Source organism: Notechis scutatus, chromosome 1, assembly GCF_049901735.1.
Source record: "Notechis scutatus isolate UNSWTSFEM ecotype Mainland chromosome 1, rNotScu1.2, whole genome shotgun sequence".
In the NCBI taxonomy this organism is placed as follows: domain Eukaryota; kingdom Metazoa; phylum Chordata; class Lepidosauria; order Squamata; family Elapidae; genus Notechis; species Notechis scutatus.
The window spans coordinates 276,394,685-276,412,669 of NC_142009.1; the positions used below are offsets into that span (position 1 = coordinate 276,394,685).

The 17,985-nt window shown below is 39.1% G+C and overlaps 1 protein-coding gene across 3 annotated transcripts in view; it reads right to left on the reverse strand.

The window, feature by feature from the left end:
* The window catches only part of MAPKBP1 (mitogen-activated protein kinase binding protein 1), a 134,761-nt gene that overhangs the window by 80,045 nt on the left and 36,731 nt on the right, over positions 1–17,985 (reverse strand). For all 3 annotated transcript variants that reach the window (XM_087951674.1, XM_026664608.2, XM_087951673.1), the window contains exon 3: positions 11,147–11,238. In XM_087951674.1, the coding sequence (XP_087807800.1) occupies positions 11,147–11,238 (92 nt within the window). The remainder of the gene's footprint in view (positions 1–11,146; positions 11,239–17,985) is intronic.

A 17,985-nucleotide genomic window follows, 5' to 3' on the forward strand; every position in this document is an offset into this window, starting at 1 on the left:
TATCCTTCCGTAGGAAGGCGGAAGTTTAGGCTAGGTTTTGAGCTAAATAATAGTGCAGTGATGTACAGTGAGAGAAAGTAAGAAAGAATTGAAGAAGCATATCCCAGGCATTGCAGACAGACTCTGCGATGTTTTTCCTCCAACACAGGTCACTTCTGGTATCAAAGCAAAGGTGAAGAGAGGTTTGGAGAGGTCTATAGAAATGCATACATATGCACAACCTCTCCTTTAATGCCAGAGGCAGATTAGCATTTAAACACCAAGATCTTTGACCAATCATAACATCACAGAAGAGAATTTTCATATTTGTGGAAATTGTGAAGAAGTACAATATTAACACTTTTCTTTCGAACTATAGGAGCAACTGCCAACATAAGAGTCCTAGCTATTCTCATCAATACATTTGTTTGATGGTTTATAAGAGGACTACCTGGTGCAAAAGTTCAGGTATTGCATTGAAAAAGAAAAATCTAAATCCATCTTAGGATGACTTTGGGCAACTCATGCTCTCTCAGTCCAACCTACAACTACCTTGTGAGGAAAAATAAGAGAATGAAATGCTACATTAGCAGCCTTGAGCTCCTGAATTAATAGTGGAATATAAACCTAATCAAACAAATAAACCCACGAGGTATAATTGCTATAGGCTTCACATCATCATCATGCTCTCTGTATTTATGGAGAGCAGCCTCTCCTAGATTACTTGGACTGTATTTGCCCACTTCCCAGCCAACATGACCAAAACTCCCTTCCAAAAGATTTGGAAGGCATCCAACTAGGGGAAGCTAATCTTAATAGTCTGAATCATTATATCAGGTTACAATGCTGGGCACAATATAACATTTACTTGGTGCTGAGAAACAAGGGCAGATTCTTTTAAAGATGCGGGATCTCTCAAGAGAGTAAAGCACTAGGAACCTCTCTCACACAAGGTACTAAAATCGTACTATTTTCCTAAAGGCTTTCCTCAGGATCAATATCAAGCGTTTCACCAGGTTCAGCATCTGTTATTGGATTGCATCTCTCTCTTTCCCTATCACAAAGTCCCCTATCAAGATGCTACCACACTTTCTTCTGGATTCAGAGCTCTCGGCCTTTTAAATCAGGCTGACCTCTAGACCTGCATATTTCTTAAAAATCAGCACATCAATAACAGCAACCAAAGTTCTATTTTTCTTCATAAGCAATCACAACGCAGCCTTGCCAAAATTATTCCTTAACTGCTGTCTCTTTTTGCCTTTCTGCAACCCACTCAATAGTTTCACCCATTCTATATTTTTTCAAGTTTTAAAAAGTTTTATTACATATAAACATTTCCATTTCTAAATAAACAGTATGTTGTCTGTGTACAAATAATTTGAGAGATAATAATCATAATTTTTTTCAATAGTATTTGTCACATTGGTATTGGTCTCATAATAATAATAGTATTTGCTTATCCATTTTAATAAACCTTCCTTATAAAAGTAATCCTTGTTAGGGATAACATTGTTTACCCTAACTGGTTTGGGTAAAAATAATAAATATGGTATCATGGTTTGTTAGTTAAAGTGTGTGTAACTTTAACAGCAGGAATGTAATTAAGGGTGTGGTTGTAAAAGCACTATATAAGAAGCGAGGCAATTGCAGCTCGCTCTCTCTGGCTTGAAGATCCCTAATTACTGGATGGATTGATGACTGCGTTCTTGCTGAAACGGGAGAGAAAAAGGAGTGTTGATTTTTCTCAACGGAGAGAAGATAAAGATTGGACTGATTTATTGTAAGTGAACTGACATTGGCTATTCAACACGGACTTTGCAAATAGAGTATCCCGACAAGACTTGACTGAAATTGATATATGACTAATAGACCGTTTATTTGACTATGCTATAATTCTTAAATGGAATAAACTATATTTTTGATAGCACAAGCGTATCTGTATTTTTACTGCGTGTTAACTAGAAAACTTATCTCACACATTTACCTGTCTTCCTATTTGACTTCGCTACACGTTCTGTTTAGTTTGTTTTTCCTTAACACCCGTTGAGGAATCCAGGCTTAACAATCCTTCTCTTATATTTCCATATTTCTAACTTCTGTTTTTATTGGCTAGCCACTGATAAAATGAGTCCTATGTTTCACCCATTCTAATACCAAAGCATTAAGTCTTCAATTGCAAACAGCATGGAAAGACAACATTTCAGTTCCTTTATCTATTTATTGTAAAGGAGTGGGGGATTGCAGGGAGTGGGACAATGATACAAAGTGGAGAGGATTGGTCACAAAAATGGACGGCACCATTTTTTCCCCATTTTTTCTTCATTTGGGGTTGTGCAAGGTTTTGTTTCCCTTTAAATCGTGTCAAACCACTATGGAAAGCTGATTCTGCATTTTGCATTACACTCCAAACAATATTAGTAGGTGGCTGAAATTAGACACAAAACAGTCCTAGTTTTATAAGTTGCTAGGGATTAACTTGAGTCTAACCAGGCAGATTGTAAGTTGTCAGCTACGGCATGTAAAACGTTTACCTGAAGGAGGAGGTGGTGATGGATGGTGAACAACTTAGGGGAAAGGGGCTCCATAGTATATGTGGCTTTTCCTGAAGCAAAGGTTTGCAGCTTTGCTAATTTTACTTTTTTTAAGAAAGAAGATACATATTAAGTAAATGAAACTATAAAGCATCTGGCTCGGGATTCAGATGGATGAGTTTCTCCTCTTTACGTCCTTTTATTCTTCAGTAGTAACCTCTGAGGAATCTTAGTTTTGTTTTACTTCTTGTTTCTAGGATACAGAATCTCAGCAGCAACGTCAACAAAACACACACATAAGCATGTGGCAAGATCGGGAGAAACTGGAAGAGGGCAACCAGAATACTTTGGCCTGTTAAAATAAAATATTGTATAAATAAATAAAAGAAGCTTAAGGCTTTCCGTCATTATTAAATCTGAATACGGTGTGATGGTTGAGAGATTTGTTTTCACAAAGTTGCTGAAGGTTCCTTCCCATTCATAGCCTGGTAGTTTGTATATACAAAATCAGGGAAACAAGGCAGTTGAAAGGCTTTCTAAGGTGAACTGCAAACTACTTCCCCCTTCTTTCACCAAGAAAGGAAAGAGACAGAAGTTAGAGATGAACTCACAGACTGGGAGTAAACAAAAACTGGTTCAAGAGACACATTCTGTTGTTTAACACATGAGCTGAGGGTCCTGAGTCAAGAGATGAAACCCCACATGTTGTAGCTTATGGCATCTCCTTGATGTGTTGACAGAACTAAAGCTTTCATTATGCATCCCACTGCAGGAATGAAGTTAAGACTTCACCACCAGTCCAATAAATCCCTTCACCTCAAGTAGCCCGATGTCTTAGGTCAGTCCAGGAGAGGTGGGCCAATTCTTGGGTTGCAGATACTGCTGAGAATAAAAGGAATTTATCTCACATGTGGAAAAGAGATTGACTAGCTGAACTTATCCAAAATGATCCTGTCTACAAGGGGATTCTGAAAGATCTGCTTATGGTCCCACCTCAGCAAGAGGTGAGATGAGCATGGGGCATGAAGCAAGATTTCTCCATGGTGGCCCCCATGCCATGGAATATGCCCTCCTCCTCCCAGAAAGGCTCAGTTCCTTCCCTTTTGGCATTCAGGATGGCACAGAAGGTTCTTCTTCCAGAAAGACATTCAATACAACTCTGATGGCAACTGGGCAGCCTTTTTCCATTATAGGTTTATTTCATGGCTAAGGAGGCATTACTGGCAAGCTTGTCCTTTATCAAGAACCTTAGGATTAGTCATTTGTCATGATGGGATCAATGTTTTATGTTGAGTGCCTTTATATTGTGCTCCACCCTTGACTGTTTGAAGAAGATGCAGAAATTTTGTAAAATAAACAAATCAAGGAACCAGGAGATATGACATTATATAAAATAGAGGTGGTCCTCAGCTTATGACCACAACTGAGCCCAAAATTTATGTAGCTAAGTGAGACATTTGTTAAGTGAGTTTTACCACATTTTATGACATTTCTTGCCACAGTTGTTAAGTGAATCACTGCAGTTGTTAAGTTAACAACAGTTGTTAAATGAATCTGGCCTCTTAGTTTGAGAAACAGTTTCTTTTCCAAGGCAGTGATTGTCTTGAATCAGACAGTGCATTTGTGATTTAGTCCTATTATTACTATAATTAATTTAATTTTTAAAACTCTATAGTGTGATTGTGATGTGGTGTTTTGGGCACTGTGCTGGAGTAGCTTTCAAATTTCATTGTCTTCGTGGAATGCAATGACAATAAAGGTATTCTATTCTGTTGCTTGTCAGAAGGTCGCAAAAGGTGATCACATGACCCTGGGACACTGCAATTGTCATAAATATGAATCAACTGCAAAGCATCCAAATTTTGATCACATGACTATGGGGATGCTGCAACGGCCATAAGTGTGAAAAATGATCATGTCACTTTTTTCAGTGCCGTTGTAACTTTGAATGGCCACTAAATAACTTATTGAAAGTTGAGGGCTACCTTAAAGGGGGAGAAGAAGCAGAACAGGGGAACAAGCAGAAGTAATGTCATGGAAAAGGAGACAGTTACTGCCTGCAAAAAAACAAGCCAACAGGGTCCAAGGAGATGGAGAGGAGAACAGGTTCATCTAAAAAATAGCTCATTCAACCCAAGGAGAAAGAAAAGACACAGGACTACCTAAGCCTTGAGAAGGAAGCATAGCCAGACTGTACTGTCCTCTTCCAAGGACCCATAGCCACCCAATAGACATTAAATACTTCTGATGCTCTTCTTTTATTGGGAGGGGAGTGTTATGTGTATACGTGCATACGTGTCTGTGCGTAATCTGTTCTTTCTGCTTTGAAAGGGCCTGGTGGTTCTTTATAGAGCCTCAGAGGATCTTGTGAGATAAATCTGTGCAGGCCCTCCTATCCACAGAGGACCCTGCAAAATGTATGACATCAGGTTAGAAGAAATGCAGAAAAATGAAGCTTTAAACCAGAATGAGAGGAAGATTTGGCTTTTGTGGTTTAAGGAGGCCAGTATCTTCAGGGTTGCTTACTCGCTACCAGCCAAGAGCTATTATGAAGTAAGACGTTGAAAAATGTTCATGTTCTCAATATCCTCGTGGCTCACTATGAATCGGGGGTGGGGGAAGGAGGGAGTGATTCTTTTAAAACCAAGGAATAAGTTCATCATTCACTGTACAAGCTTATTACTTTTATACTATCAATGCAAAATTACAATTGAATGGCACATGTCACATGACTCTTGGACTACTGAGGCCTGTGGTCTGTGGCTTTACCGCTGCTGGCATGGACAAACTAAAGATAGGGAATCATGTCTAGATCGATGGTCCTTGCTGAAAGCTGAAATTCTTCCTGGGTCATTTAACACATTTTGAACTTAGAAAAAAACATAGAAGACACGCGATAAATTATTAAATTAGAATCTCCTGAAGACATGTCACATGGATCTTGAGAATTCACCGCAAGGGTTAGTTAGAGGTTTCTGTCATCATTAGCCCTCATTACCATTTTCTAGGTACAGACAAGAAAAGGCAAGAAGGTGAGGTACCCACCTGGGAACCAAAAGAAAGGACAACAAAGATTCTAAGGGCACTAGAGATTTCCATCTGTTCTGTCACTTTCCACACCTCCTCCCGCTGATGTTCATTTAAAACACTAATCTTTTAACTCAGCAGAGGAAGAGCTACACTATGCACCAATTACAGCGGGCTAAAATTGCATTTAAATTACAGGTTCAATCTTGAGTCAAATCTCAAGCTGGCTGTCCTGACAGGACATGCCACTTAAAGTGCCATTCCCCAAGGCAACGTTACAGGACCTGGAAATCCACACTTTTGCAATTTTTGAACTCCGAAAGAGAAATCTAACTTGCAAAGTTAGATTTATTAGGATTGGGGTTTCTGTTTTGGAACATAACAATTTAGCAGGTGCCAAATGGGATTTAACACTAGCATTTATCAAACAGATAAAGGAAGGGAAATTTAAAAAAACATTCAGAAGCACATTACAAGATTTTGATGTGGTCCTCCTTTGAGATTTAAGCCTTTAATTCTTGCCAGGGTCCAACAATATTAACAGCTAAATGAATGTGGGTTTCCCAACAACTCTGCTGTAAAAATAATGCTTCTTACAAAGTTTGGCGCTGAGCTGAAATAGTAAGAGAGTTGAATCTCAGGCCTGCCTTGTATTGGCAGTTTCAAATAAAAGTTGAGTCAACTAATGGGATATCTGGAGTGGAACAGAGCAGAACTAAGACATATGCAAGAACTATAAGGAAGGCATCCATGTGGTGTCAAGCATACTGTGCACTGCTCCGGTCAGCAAAATGCATATTACTCCAAGAACAAGCAATCCAGCAAATTGTATTCACCACTGCAGAGGAAGGCTGCAGAAAGAAAAACCCACAGTCAGTGTAACAACAGTGCCAAGGAGATTTCTGCAGCCTGCCAAGAAGGTATAAATTCTTTGTGAATGTGAGAAAACAAACTGACCCTGCAATTCAGTTAGGGCAACAAACTATTTGTCTTTTTATGTCTTGGCAGTGGCTATGCCCCCAGCAACATAAAACAGCCCACCATAATGAATAAGTAACTATTTAGCCAAATCACATTGCAGAGTTTTATCAACCATCATCCCTTTATCCAAATTTAGAAAGTTGATTTATGTATTTGTTAGACTTACACTTTGGCATTACCAGTTAGGCAGAATTTAATATTATTCTAATGGGAGATTAGGAAGAAACAAGTTTTGTTTTTGCTCATCACCAAGCCATGCAAGACTCTGCTAAAAAGTTCAGAGAAACTTCCTTTTTCTCAGCTCTCTATATTTTTCTGGGAATGCCAAAGATTCCTAGAGATTCCTGTAGTTTCTCAAGCTTCATTAAAATGTCCTTAGCTGGCACAGAACATTGGATAACATCTTCCCAAATAATTTCCTTATCAAGTGGAAACCAAACAATTTCTGCTTTTAGAGACTGTGGGCATGACAAACAAGTTCATCTGGCAGGAGAAAATAAAAACACCATTATTGCTTTTAAGCTGCAACCCTGAGGTCTAATACTCCAAAGCTTTGGGTGTGGCTCTCAGAGCCCCTCTGAAAGTTGTTACTGAGATAAAATTTTCATTTGCCCAAAGTGCAGGCTTCTTTAATCCATGGAAGTAATCCTATTAACTAGATTTTTTGTCCCTCCCAGTTAAAGTCAACTAATTCTAACTTTTCTCTTATTCCCACGCCTGGCACACACCTGCCAAAGCCTTGTGGTCCTTTGACAGAATCCACATTCTGATTCAACTGTTGTTCTCCCACAGCTTACAATAATTGAGTGATTGCACTGCCCATTAAATGCATGGTTCTACATTTTCACTGACTTTCATTAACAATCCTTTTAAAACCCATTCTGAGTTTTGCTATTGTGCTATTAAGTACACAAAATCATAGTGGCATTTTTTTTTTTAAATGGAGAATGAAACGTACAGTTCTAAAACCAGCGTATGTGTAATCAAAATCAGCCTTCCTGGCCTTAAGACATTGTTGCTAAGCAGTGGTGGGATTCAAATATTTTTACCACCGGTTCGGTGGGCATGGCACTTTGCGTGCGCGCGCGCACCAAACACGCACTTTGAGCGGGCGCAGAGGTGTTCCAACTCACCTCCTGTAAGCCTGCACTCTCCCTGTTGCTTCAGCAGCTGCCGTGCAGCACTCTGCTGTGTCGCACAAAGCAGCTGTGCTTTAAAAGCAGGGAATAAAGGTGAGTATGTGAGCCCAGGCAGGCGGGTGGGCCCAACAGCAGAGCGGCAGAGAGAACCAGTTTGGTCTCTGCTGCTCATTGCCGCCACCGGCTCGGCATAACCGGGCCAAACCGGTAGAATACCACCACTGTTGCTGAGGATATCAGGTGTTCATTGTAACATTTTATTGGACAAACAGCAAGGAGCAGTATGTGGCGAGCTATAGAACACAGAGAATGTAGCATGACAGCTACATAAAACCATCATTCTGCAGCAAAACCAACATCATGTAAGCCACCCAGAGTCACCTTGGGATGAGGTGGGCGGTAAACAAATTTAATAAATAGATAACACCACCACACAAAAATCAACCTCAAGGGACATTAAACATCTCTTCAAAGCAATGCTTAGTTTCTTAACATCCTACATTTGGAAGAGGGTGTCAACCTTTCAAGCTGGATCCAGTTTTGGAAACAGATTCCACAAGAAGATTCCACAAGATTCCACAAGGTTGCACGAACAGAATATTGCAAGTTTTCTGGTATTTTCTTTTCTCTCCCTTTTATACCGACTTACGGAGGAACTACCTTGAGTATCTTTCCAATACAACCTTCCCAGGGCTCAAGGAATGCCTCTCCTCCTTTTATTTTCTGAATATTTCGGTCAATATCATCTCCATGGTGTCAGGGCTCCGGTAGTGACCTCCATTTAAATCATGAGTCTCTAGCCTGAATTTCAAATATTTCGGTCAATAGCATGAGTATTTTGGAACATAGCGAAGAGGGAGGGAAAGAGATGACTCCAGCAGGCAACTTCTGTAATTTTGTATTGTTGCCTAGCCTCTTCAATTTAATTTTGCTGCAGGATTCTGGCCCATTTGCCCAGCAAATATCCATCTATACCTAGATAATTCTTTTCATTTTTACCAGCCAGGAAGTCTAAACTTTCATCATTGCCTCCAAATCCCAAAATTCAAGACTTATATACTAGTTCAAATGTTGATGAGGGACACCAGACTTTAAGAAGTGGCAGAATATCACAGCAGGTAAGATGTTATCTTCAACCCACAGTAACCTGGGATGAACAGCCTTCTCCAATCCAATGTGTTCCAGAAAACGCTGGGCTAATACAACTCTCATCATCCCCAACTACGTGGCTAATCCAGCATTTAGAAGTATATCCAGATTTCACCATACAGGCCTCCCATCTCCCCTTCCTTTTTTATATGCAATTGTACATCCTAAAGATTTTACAGCCTCTTTTCTGAAGGAAAACATCTCTTCTAGTTTATTAGAGTCTCAGCAAACTGTAGACAAGAGCTCAGGGACAAAAGTTGCTTTCAAGGATAGCACAACCAAGCAATGAGAAGAATTATTGCTATTCTTCCCTTCTCTATAGACTCACTGTGGCCAAACCAACAGCCTTCTAAAACTGGCTCCAATTTATTTTCTTCTTGTTTGAAATTAGAATCACCCACTGACATTAGCAAAATGAAATGTTAAAACAAGGTAAATATTCACTGCACTCCTCAATCACTGCAGTTTGAAATTGCAGGACTTCCTGGCCCATGTCAGCTTTTTCAAGATGCTTGCTTACAGCTCCTAATTTGGATCTCCGCCCATCGTTCTTCTTAGCCATTTCACTCTGTTTGCACAGAGAGACAAGTATGTTAGGCCCATGCAAAGAAGAGAGGGGGGCTCCAAAGAAAAACAACCAGAGCTTTTTTCTAAGCCTTTCCAAAACAGCATTCAGCCATCTTTTGCTGAGGGGGAGAGTGGAAATGTTTATTTATTTATTTTGTAGTGGGACTACACTACTCGGATTATTAGTAAAATCAGAGCAATAGCTACAGCCCTAAGATTGGGCTAGTAGGCAATTGCGAACACAGCAGTAACATCACCAAAGATACTGAAACCAAAATATGAGGCCTTTTTGTCATTTTTATTGTATTTCTTTTGTAAAGGAAAAAAGATATATTAAACCTGGCAAGGTTTATTGCACTGGTTTTCTTTCTTTGGTGGAAAAATAGAATTAGATTAAAAATTGTGCTGCTGAATTTCCATTTTCAAGATTGGGGGAATCTTCTGGCATCACAAAAAGAAAATAGGGCTGTGGATAAGGATGATGTGGTCCAAGAACATTGGAGCTAATAATTTGAATCCATTGTTTCAAACTATTGTTTTGATCTCTGGGAATACATGTATAAAGCCTAACTGAAAATTATGTCAAATCCAGTGGTGATTAGACACCATTTGAAGCATCTTCATTGGCATCCAGGAAAATCCAAAACACATTGCTTACTAATACTTGCTTCCAGAATATGATGGAAGGGTTCCACTCACTGAACTTATCCACCAATTAGGTAATTATTTTGGCCCATTTAAGAAATACTGCGAAGAACAATTTAATCTCAGGACTAATATTACAACATAGAACAACTATTCATGCAAGAGGAACTTTGGATCATAAATCTTCATACCACACAGCTATTTCCCATTCTAAAAGGGCAACTCCAGCTTCATGAGGAATTCAGATTCATATTTTTCTGACTTTTGTTTAACCTTCTATTTAAAAAAAAGAGGAGAAAAAAGAGGAGAGAAAAAAAGAGGAACCTCAAAACAATAGCAATAGCACTTAGACTTATATACCACCCTGTAGTGTTTTAAGAGTTGTTTACAGAGTCAGCATATTGCCCCCAAGAATCTGGGTTCTCATTTTACTGACCTCGGAAGGATGGAAGACTGAGTCAACCTTGAGCCTGGTCCGGATTGAACTCCAGGCTATGGGCAAAGTTTGCCTGCAATACTGCCTTCTAACAACTGTCCCACCAAAGAAAGATGGTCAGTGCAATAACCTTACCAGGTTTAATATACAGTGGAACCTCGGGTCGCGAACACTTCTGTTTGTGACCAAATCAGGTGATGACCAGAATTTTCAGAACAGTATTGCTTCTGGTCACAAACAGATCTTCGGGTGGCAACCAAGCAAACACAAAAATCGCCACAGCGATTTTCCCTGCCTCAGCGATTTCCCCTTCAGTGCTTTTTTTTTTTGGGGGGGGTTGGTCCGCACATGCACAGAAGGTCATGCTTCCAGTCACGACCAAATCGGGTCATGACCGTAGTCCGGAATGGATTACAGTTGCGACCCGAGGTTCCACTGTATCTCTTTTCTTTTAAAAAAGAAATCTCAAGAAAATGACAAAAAAAAAAAAGATTTCATTAGTGATGACAAATGAAGAATATAAGAATTTTATTCCCTCTGGCAATAATTTACTTTAACATTTCTTATGCATCATAATTGGAATGAATTTAGGAGAACATTTCAAAAAGTCTCACTCTACTACATGACATGTTTGGCAGACTTTATCTCTAAGCAGTCTTGCAGTCATTTAAAGAGTGCCTTTAACAACTTACCCAGCTGGATAAGCAATGAGACCATTCTTAGGATCGCAGGCCAATCCTCTGCCTCCAGAGACAGTGATTCCCAGCACTTTTTCTAAAGTCACCTAGTTTAAAAAGAAAACAAAAAATGATGAATATATAGCTTTGACATCCTGTACAACTGCATGTGCTAAACTTTCCTCGTTTTATGCATCAGTTTATTTGATGTATTATTTCTCTCATGGAGATCAGATGACATTCAAAAATCTGCTTTAAAAAGCTATCGAATATTTGAACTTTCTTAACTTGATGAGGACAGCAAGAATGTTCTTGTTCTTCTTTTTTAAAAAACGAAACTTCTCCATAGCAACTGTAAAGAAGCCATTTTGAAAATTGCTTCCAAAAATGAAACCAACAAGGAGGCAATCAGCTGAAAGCCTGAGCAGAAGCATAGGCCGCCCTTGTCCCTGCCAAGATCTTTTCAAGCATCTGGGACCATCTGCAGATATTTGCAGATATTTGTAAAATTCTTTCAGCAACACTGAATGGGATTCTTAAAAGAGAAAATATTAAAATCTCTCCAGAGCTTTCCAGAAGACAAGGATAGATTTCAAACCTCTTAAAGAAGAAAATATACTCTCATCTTATAAGGCGTTAGGGGTTGGACAGTTCTTCAGTTCATTGCATTTAACCTAAAATGAAGTACGATTTTTCTTTGTAAAGATATTATGAATATATTATCAATTTAAGTTATTTTGTGGCAATTCCACAATGGTTAAGCCAATTGACATACCAAATATGAAGCAAAGGTTTGAACTTAACAGAATAATAGAGTTGGAAGGGACCTTAGAGGTTTCTAGTCCAACCCCTGCTCAAGCAGGAAAACTTCGTCCAGTCTTTTTAAAAAACCTCCAGTGTAGGAACACCCACAGCTTCTGGAAGCAAGTTGTTCCACTTATATAATTTTTCTTCAATGAATGACCCAATCTGCTTGTTGTTCCCCGCAGTCCTCATGAGCTATTCTGCTTTCTGACTTCCACCTATTAAAAAGTAGCAACGTAGCTGAAGAATAGGTACTATTTCATAGAAAATTCAAAAAAAACCAAGACCCACACACCAAAAGAACGTACTGATGATTACAAGAGTTCTTTGCAAAGTATTTTGGTATGACTGAAGCACACTCAATCAAAGCATTAAAGCAGACCCATTTTCATTCAACGTCTCCAAGAGCCATCTTTAGCTGTGTGTACATTTGGTATGGAAACACTTTACTACAACTGGTGGTCCCAGCTGAAGTGCTATCTGGGTTTACACACACATGGCAAACAACCAGGGGAGCTAGGGAAAGCAATCATGTGATTGTCACAAAAGGCGCAACTACTTTAACTCTTTGGCTAATGGTTCCTTCATCCAAGCACAGCTTTTTTCAAATGCATTGGGAGCCCTTTTCCTGGTATTCTCTTAACTCGAGTGGATCTGCAAGTGGAAGTCTTCCCCTAGGGTAGCACCACAATATCAATGCCAACACAACATCTGCTCTTTCTACAAATCAACTGAAGTTTTTATTTATTTATTGTACAACCATTGTTTGTGTAAGATCATTAACTTTGCCAATCAATGACTTTACTGGGCTGAATGTCAACTCTTCTGTTTAAGAGTTAAAATCACTGATGGTATCTTCTGTCCCAGCTCCAAAAATCCTGCAGTGAACTCAGTTAGCCATCCTCCAAAGACTCTAGGCTTCTTGAAAAGCTCCCACAAGAAGTTTGGTAAGCAGCTTCAGGGCACACCTAAAAAAAATCCTGTGGGAGCAGATCACCCATATTTAGTCACAGAGATGATTTGTTAAAACAGGCTTTCCCATTTGTAAGATAATTGTTGCTCGCAGGGATATTTCTTAAGTGCTTCTTTCATTAATAGTTCAGCTAGCCCAACTCTAGGACCAAGCTAGAAGTCTAAGAATAAAAAAGATTCATAACTATCACCAACCTTCCCACCGCATCCTCTCCATGGCATTTAGTTCAAAAAAAAAAAATTTGTACCACATGCCTTAAAATGAGAATGAAGAAGACACAGAACAAAAACACTGCCTTTTTGCTTATTTTTAGTGCACATTATTTTTCTGGAGAATGCATTCATATCTATTAGGTAGCAGAACACAAGAGAATTTAACTGGACGTTGCTGTTTAAAAATGTTCTCTTTGCTTTTCAAAAAAGCACTACCTCATCCACCACTTTTAGCCAAGAAAATATAATGGGCGGGAGCTCAGATTTGTACAGCTTTTTGTTTGACTCAGCTGAAATTGTTACTAAGGTTGCATAAGTTGGGTTGTTCTAAACCAGCTTTTCTCAACAAGGGTTCTTCAAGAGATTGGAATGGGGGGGGATTTGAAAATAAATATCATTTTTGGAACTGAGAGAGTTGATATCCTTTGTGGGGGAAGGGACACCAAACAAAAAGAGTAAGTTGGCCAAAATAAAAGATCCACAGGAAAAAAGATATTCTCAACTCAAAAGAGCACTGTTATTACTGGATAACCTACAACATTGACTATGATAACATACAGTGATCTGTAGATTTAATCAACTTATGCATTAGTTTCAAGGCTTCCCTCCAGGGTAAAAAGATTGGAAAAAGCTGCTGTAATTGATGTGTTGGGACTCACAACCAGTAGGCTGCTCAGCCCAACTCAGGAACTTTAGAAATGAATGTGTTGCAAATGTTTCAGAGATTTCCCCAAGGTGTAGAATAGATCAGATGATGCTGACACTGACTGTCAATAACTTGAAAATTTAGTTTCTAAATTTATTCTGTTTTGTTGTTATCCATGCCTTCCATGGACTTGCTGCTGAATGAAAAAATAGACAAAGATACAAATTCTAAAAGACAAACAAAATAGAATAGGACCCAACTGATTGCTGCAAAAACTATATCCAGTAAAACAAGAAGACATGAGTTTTCTTCTCAAGTAGGTTCTCTACTACACAAGGAAAAAGTAATTCCTACATATTTAAAGTATAATCAATGGGAGAATTCTTTGGGAAGCAAAGGGCCGTTATAATAGAGCCATATCATAACCCAGGAGTTGCTGGGTGTTTTCAGAATGTCACCAGCTTTTATAGACAGGCATTTTATACTAGGTTAATCAATAAATTGTTAAGATTTATAATGTATGTATGTTCCCTAACTGGACAACAATAACAATAACTGTGAATAAGACATACAATATAGGGCAATATTAATAATCTAACTCCTTGATTCCAAAGTAAGAATACTATGTCTTTTACATTCAGAAAATCATTTGGTTGTCCTCCTCCATATTAACATATAGAAAAAAACCCGAAAGCTTAGTCATTATTGACAGTACAAAAAATAAAAGTATTTTTTATTGACAAGGATTAATGTCATGCTAGTTATGGGCTGATGATGAGGATAACCCAGCAGTTTAAAGATTCTGTCCATGTCAATCTCTTGAATTTATGAAACATAATTGTTGTATTACAACTTCTATAAAGAAGCCAGAGAAAGTTTCCCACAATGGAAGAATAGCTGGAAAAACTGAGGGGACTAGCAGAGATGGCCAAATTAATCCAACATCATTTCTATTGGAATCCACTTTTGTATTTTATGCATGAGATAGAAAGAAATGAAATTTTGATTTTGGGATTTGTTGATTAGACAGGTTTACTGTTATAGAAATAGCTAATACAACTTAACTATGCAAAAGTAAAAACATCTGGCCCATGGGGTGCTTAGATCTGGCTGTGGGGTCACCCTGGAAACAGAGAAGGACTGGCCTGCAGTACTGTGCCAGCAAAAATAGAGCTCGCGGGGGCCATGGGCGGCCTTCCCAAGCTCCATTTTCACTGGCAGAGGGTTGCAGGAGGCCTTTGCAGGTGAAAACAGAGCTCAGGAGCCTGTTTTTGCAGGCAGAGTTCTCAGGCCACCACAAGCCCCCTGGCACAATTGACGTTGAGCTAGCCATGCCCACCCTGGCCACACCCACCTCGGCCCCCCAAGGTCAAACACAAACGTAAGACGGCCTTCAGTGTAATTGAATTTGTTACCCCTGGTCTAAAGGCTTTGAGGTTGTGGATCGAGATGAACAGGAACAGGATATCGACCTAGCTATGTTTGTGGGAGCTTCTGGATCTGAACATATTTCATCTTTGTCTCTGAGTAAGGTAAGAAATGACACACAATTGGACATCCTCTTGGGCTCTCAGGTTCAGTACACATTAAGTGAGCCTCACTATATGGTTGGATAATATATGTTTTCTGATGATTACAGCTGCATCATGAGGATGGTTGGTCACATAATTGGCAGATATTTAGATTGGATTTTGAATTTTTGTCCACCTATCAAGTCCTTCCCAAGGATCTGGGATAAGCAAATGTTTGTATTTATGTTGTTAAATGTATCATCGCAGGATATGTTCCAAGTTTTATTATTATTATTATTATTATTATTATTATTATTATTATTATTATTATTATTATTATTATTATTATTATTATTATTATTATGGAGGGAAGTGTTGTTAGTGACCTAGAGTCACAGTTGTGTAATCAGCAGCTATAAAAAAATGCTTACATAAATAAAAAATGTAGTTGGTAGGGATCTGATGTGATGAAGCTTCACAATATACCTTATGTCAGAATTGGACTGATTTATAATTTCAACCACAACCTGCTAAAAATTTATTTGTATTTATTAAATTTTATATCGCCAATCACCCCAATAAGGGACTCTGAGTCTTGAGTGGGAAGGAAAAAAGAATATCCTTGTTTATGCTTCCTCCACAGCAACTGAAAATCATAAAACTTGTGGATCAAATCACAATACAGAAAACAGCACAGGGAGAAATTCATTGTCAGAATATATATCTTGAGGTTGCTTTGCAACAATAAAAAAAAGCTCAATCTATCACACCTAGCATTGTTGGACTTCATATGATGCATTAAGTACAGAGTAATTACAGGCTGCTGCTGTACTTAGAAAGCCTTTGAACATTTCCAATGCATGAGCTTCATTTTAAGATTTTATAATGCACTTCAGATATATCCCATTTGAGCTAAATTTAAGATGCTGGAAGAGCTGATTCTTACCAGGTTTTTTTATCGCTATTGTATTTTTAAGGGATGTGAAAACAAAAATCTGAAAAGGAGGTTAAAAGCTAAGGAATTTATGACTTTATTGAATAAACAATACACAGTTTCTCCTTATGTTGAACTACCAGAGGCTTTCCAGTTTTACTCCCATTAGCATCAGCTAGCATGACAAAAGAAAGGAATTACAACTTATAGGCAAAAACAGACCATTCCCTCTTTTCAATCATTCTCTCTTTCTCTCTCTCCATTCCTCCTTCTTTTTGGTATTCAACTTAGAACAACTTCATTTTGCAATATCTTAAACACACTTATTACTCCAAAATGGGTTGCTGTTTTTTTTTTTTGGTTACTTCATGTAAAGCGGGGATGTCAAACTCACTCAAGGCATAGAACTGGCCTACGAAGACACCCGGGAAACAGCGAAGAACCGGGCCGTGGTGCCTCTGCTCGGGAGGCCATTTTCGCTGGCAGAGCACTCAGGCCATCACGGGCACCCCCAACACAAGTGACAATGTGCTGGCTACACCCATCCCAAGATCAAACTCAACCCTGATGCAGCCCTCAGTGAAATCAAGCTTGACACCCCTGATGTAAAGCCGTCTTGTTAGTCAGTTTTATGATGGAGGTTTTAAAACTAGAACATACTATAATTTAAGCAGGCAATTGTTTAAGTCAGGGGTCCCCAACCGCCGGTCCGCGGACCGTGCACCGGTCTGGAACAACCCTTACCGGGCCGCTGGTTGCTGGGCGCCGCCATCTTTTTGGTAAAAAGCGCTTCTGGTGAGCTTTTCCGGGTAGAAAGCTCACATCGAAGCGCTGTTTCTCATAAAAAGATGGCGGCTGCCTTTCGTGAGCTTTCCGGGTAGAAAGCCATTTCTACCCGAAAAAGCTCACCAGAAGCAGCGCCGCCATCTTTTTATGACGAACAGCGCCCGTGACATCACCGGAAGCGCCTTTTCGTCATAAAAGATGGCGGCGCCCAGTTGACGCCAGCACCGGGCTGGCGCCCAGCTGATGTCGGAACCGGGCGCGCAGCGTCGAAAAGGTTGGGGATCCCTGGTTTAAGTGATCTAATAATAGTATCAGAAGTACATTAACAACATAAACAAAAGATGTGTCTACCTTGGGTTATCATTTGATCAAATAGGTTTGACGCAAGTACATTATACAATAAATGTGTGAAGATGGTATCAATTAATTGCTTGGGAAATTGTTGTAAACCAGATCACAGTATTTATTTATCTAACCTGAATATTTCAGAGGTCAGCCTGTTCTCCAGAACTCAAGAGGAGAAATGTTGTATCATTTGTTTCCAAAAATCTTTAGACAGCAGATCCTAGGAGATGAATTAAACAACTCTTTTCTCCAACTGAAAATACCACACTTCCATCCTAAACTCTGTAACTGCTTTTAAATCAAAGCAGACTCAAAGCAGTTGTGTCTTTCTGGCAAACAAGGAGGTCAGTGCTTCTCATAAAACCTGTATTCTGGGCCTGTAGGAAAAATCAGATGTAAGCTAGCTTCTTAGGGGAAAAAAATCATTAAATATAAATCTTCCTCATTTCTCAAGTGGTCAAAATGTTAGTAGATAGGTGGCTTATAAATGTTTGTTAATGTTGTGATTCATTTGGCCAAGTGACTAAAAATCATCAGGCTGAATCAATAATCAATCCCCTCAGTATGAAGCATTCACAGTGCGAATCCTTAATGAGACTAAATATCAGCATTTTGACTGCTTTGTACGTAATGAACTGGCTGT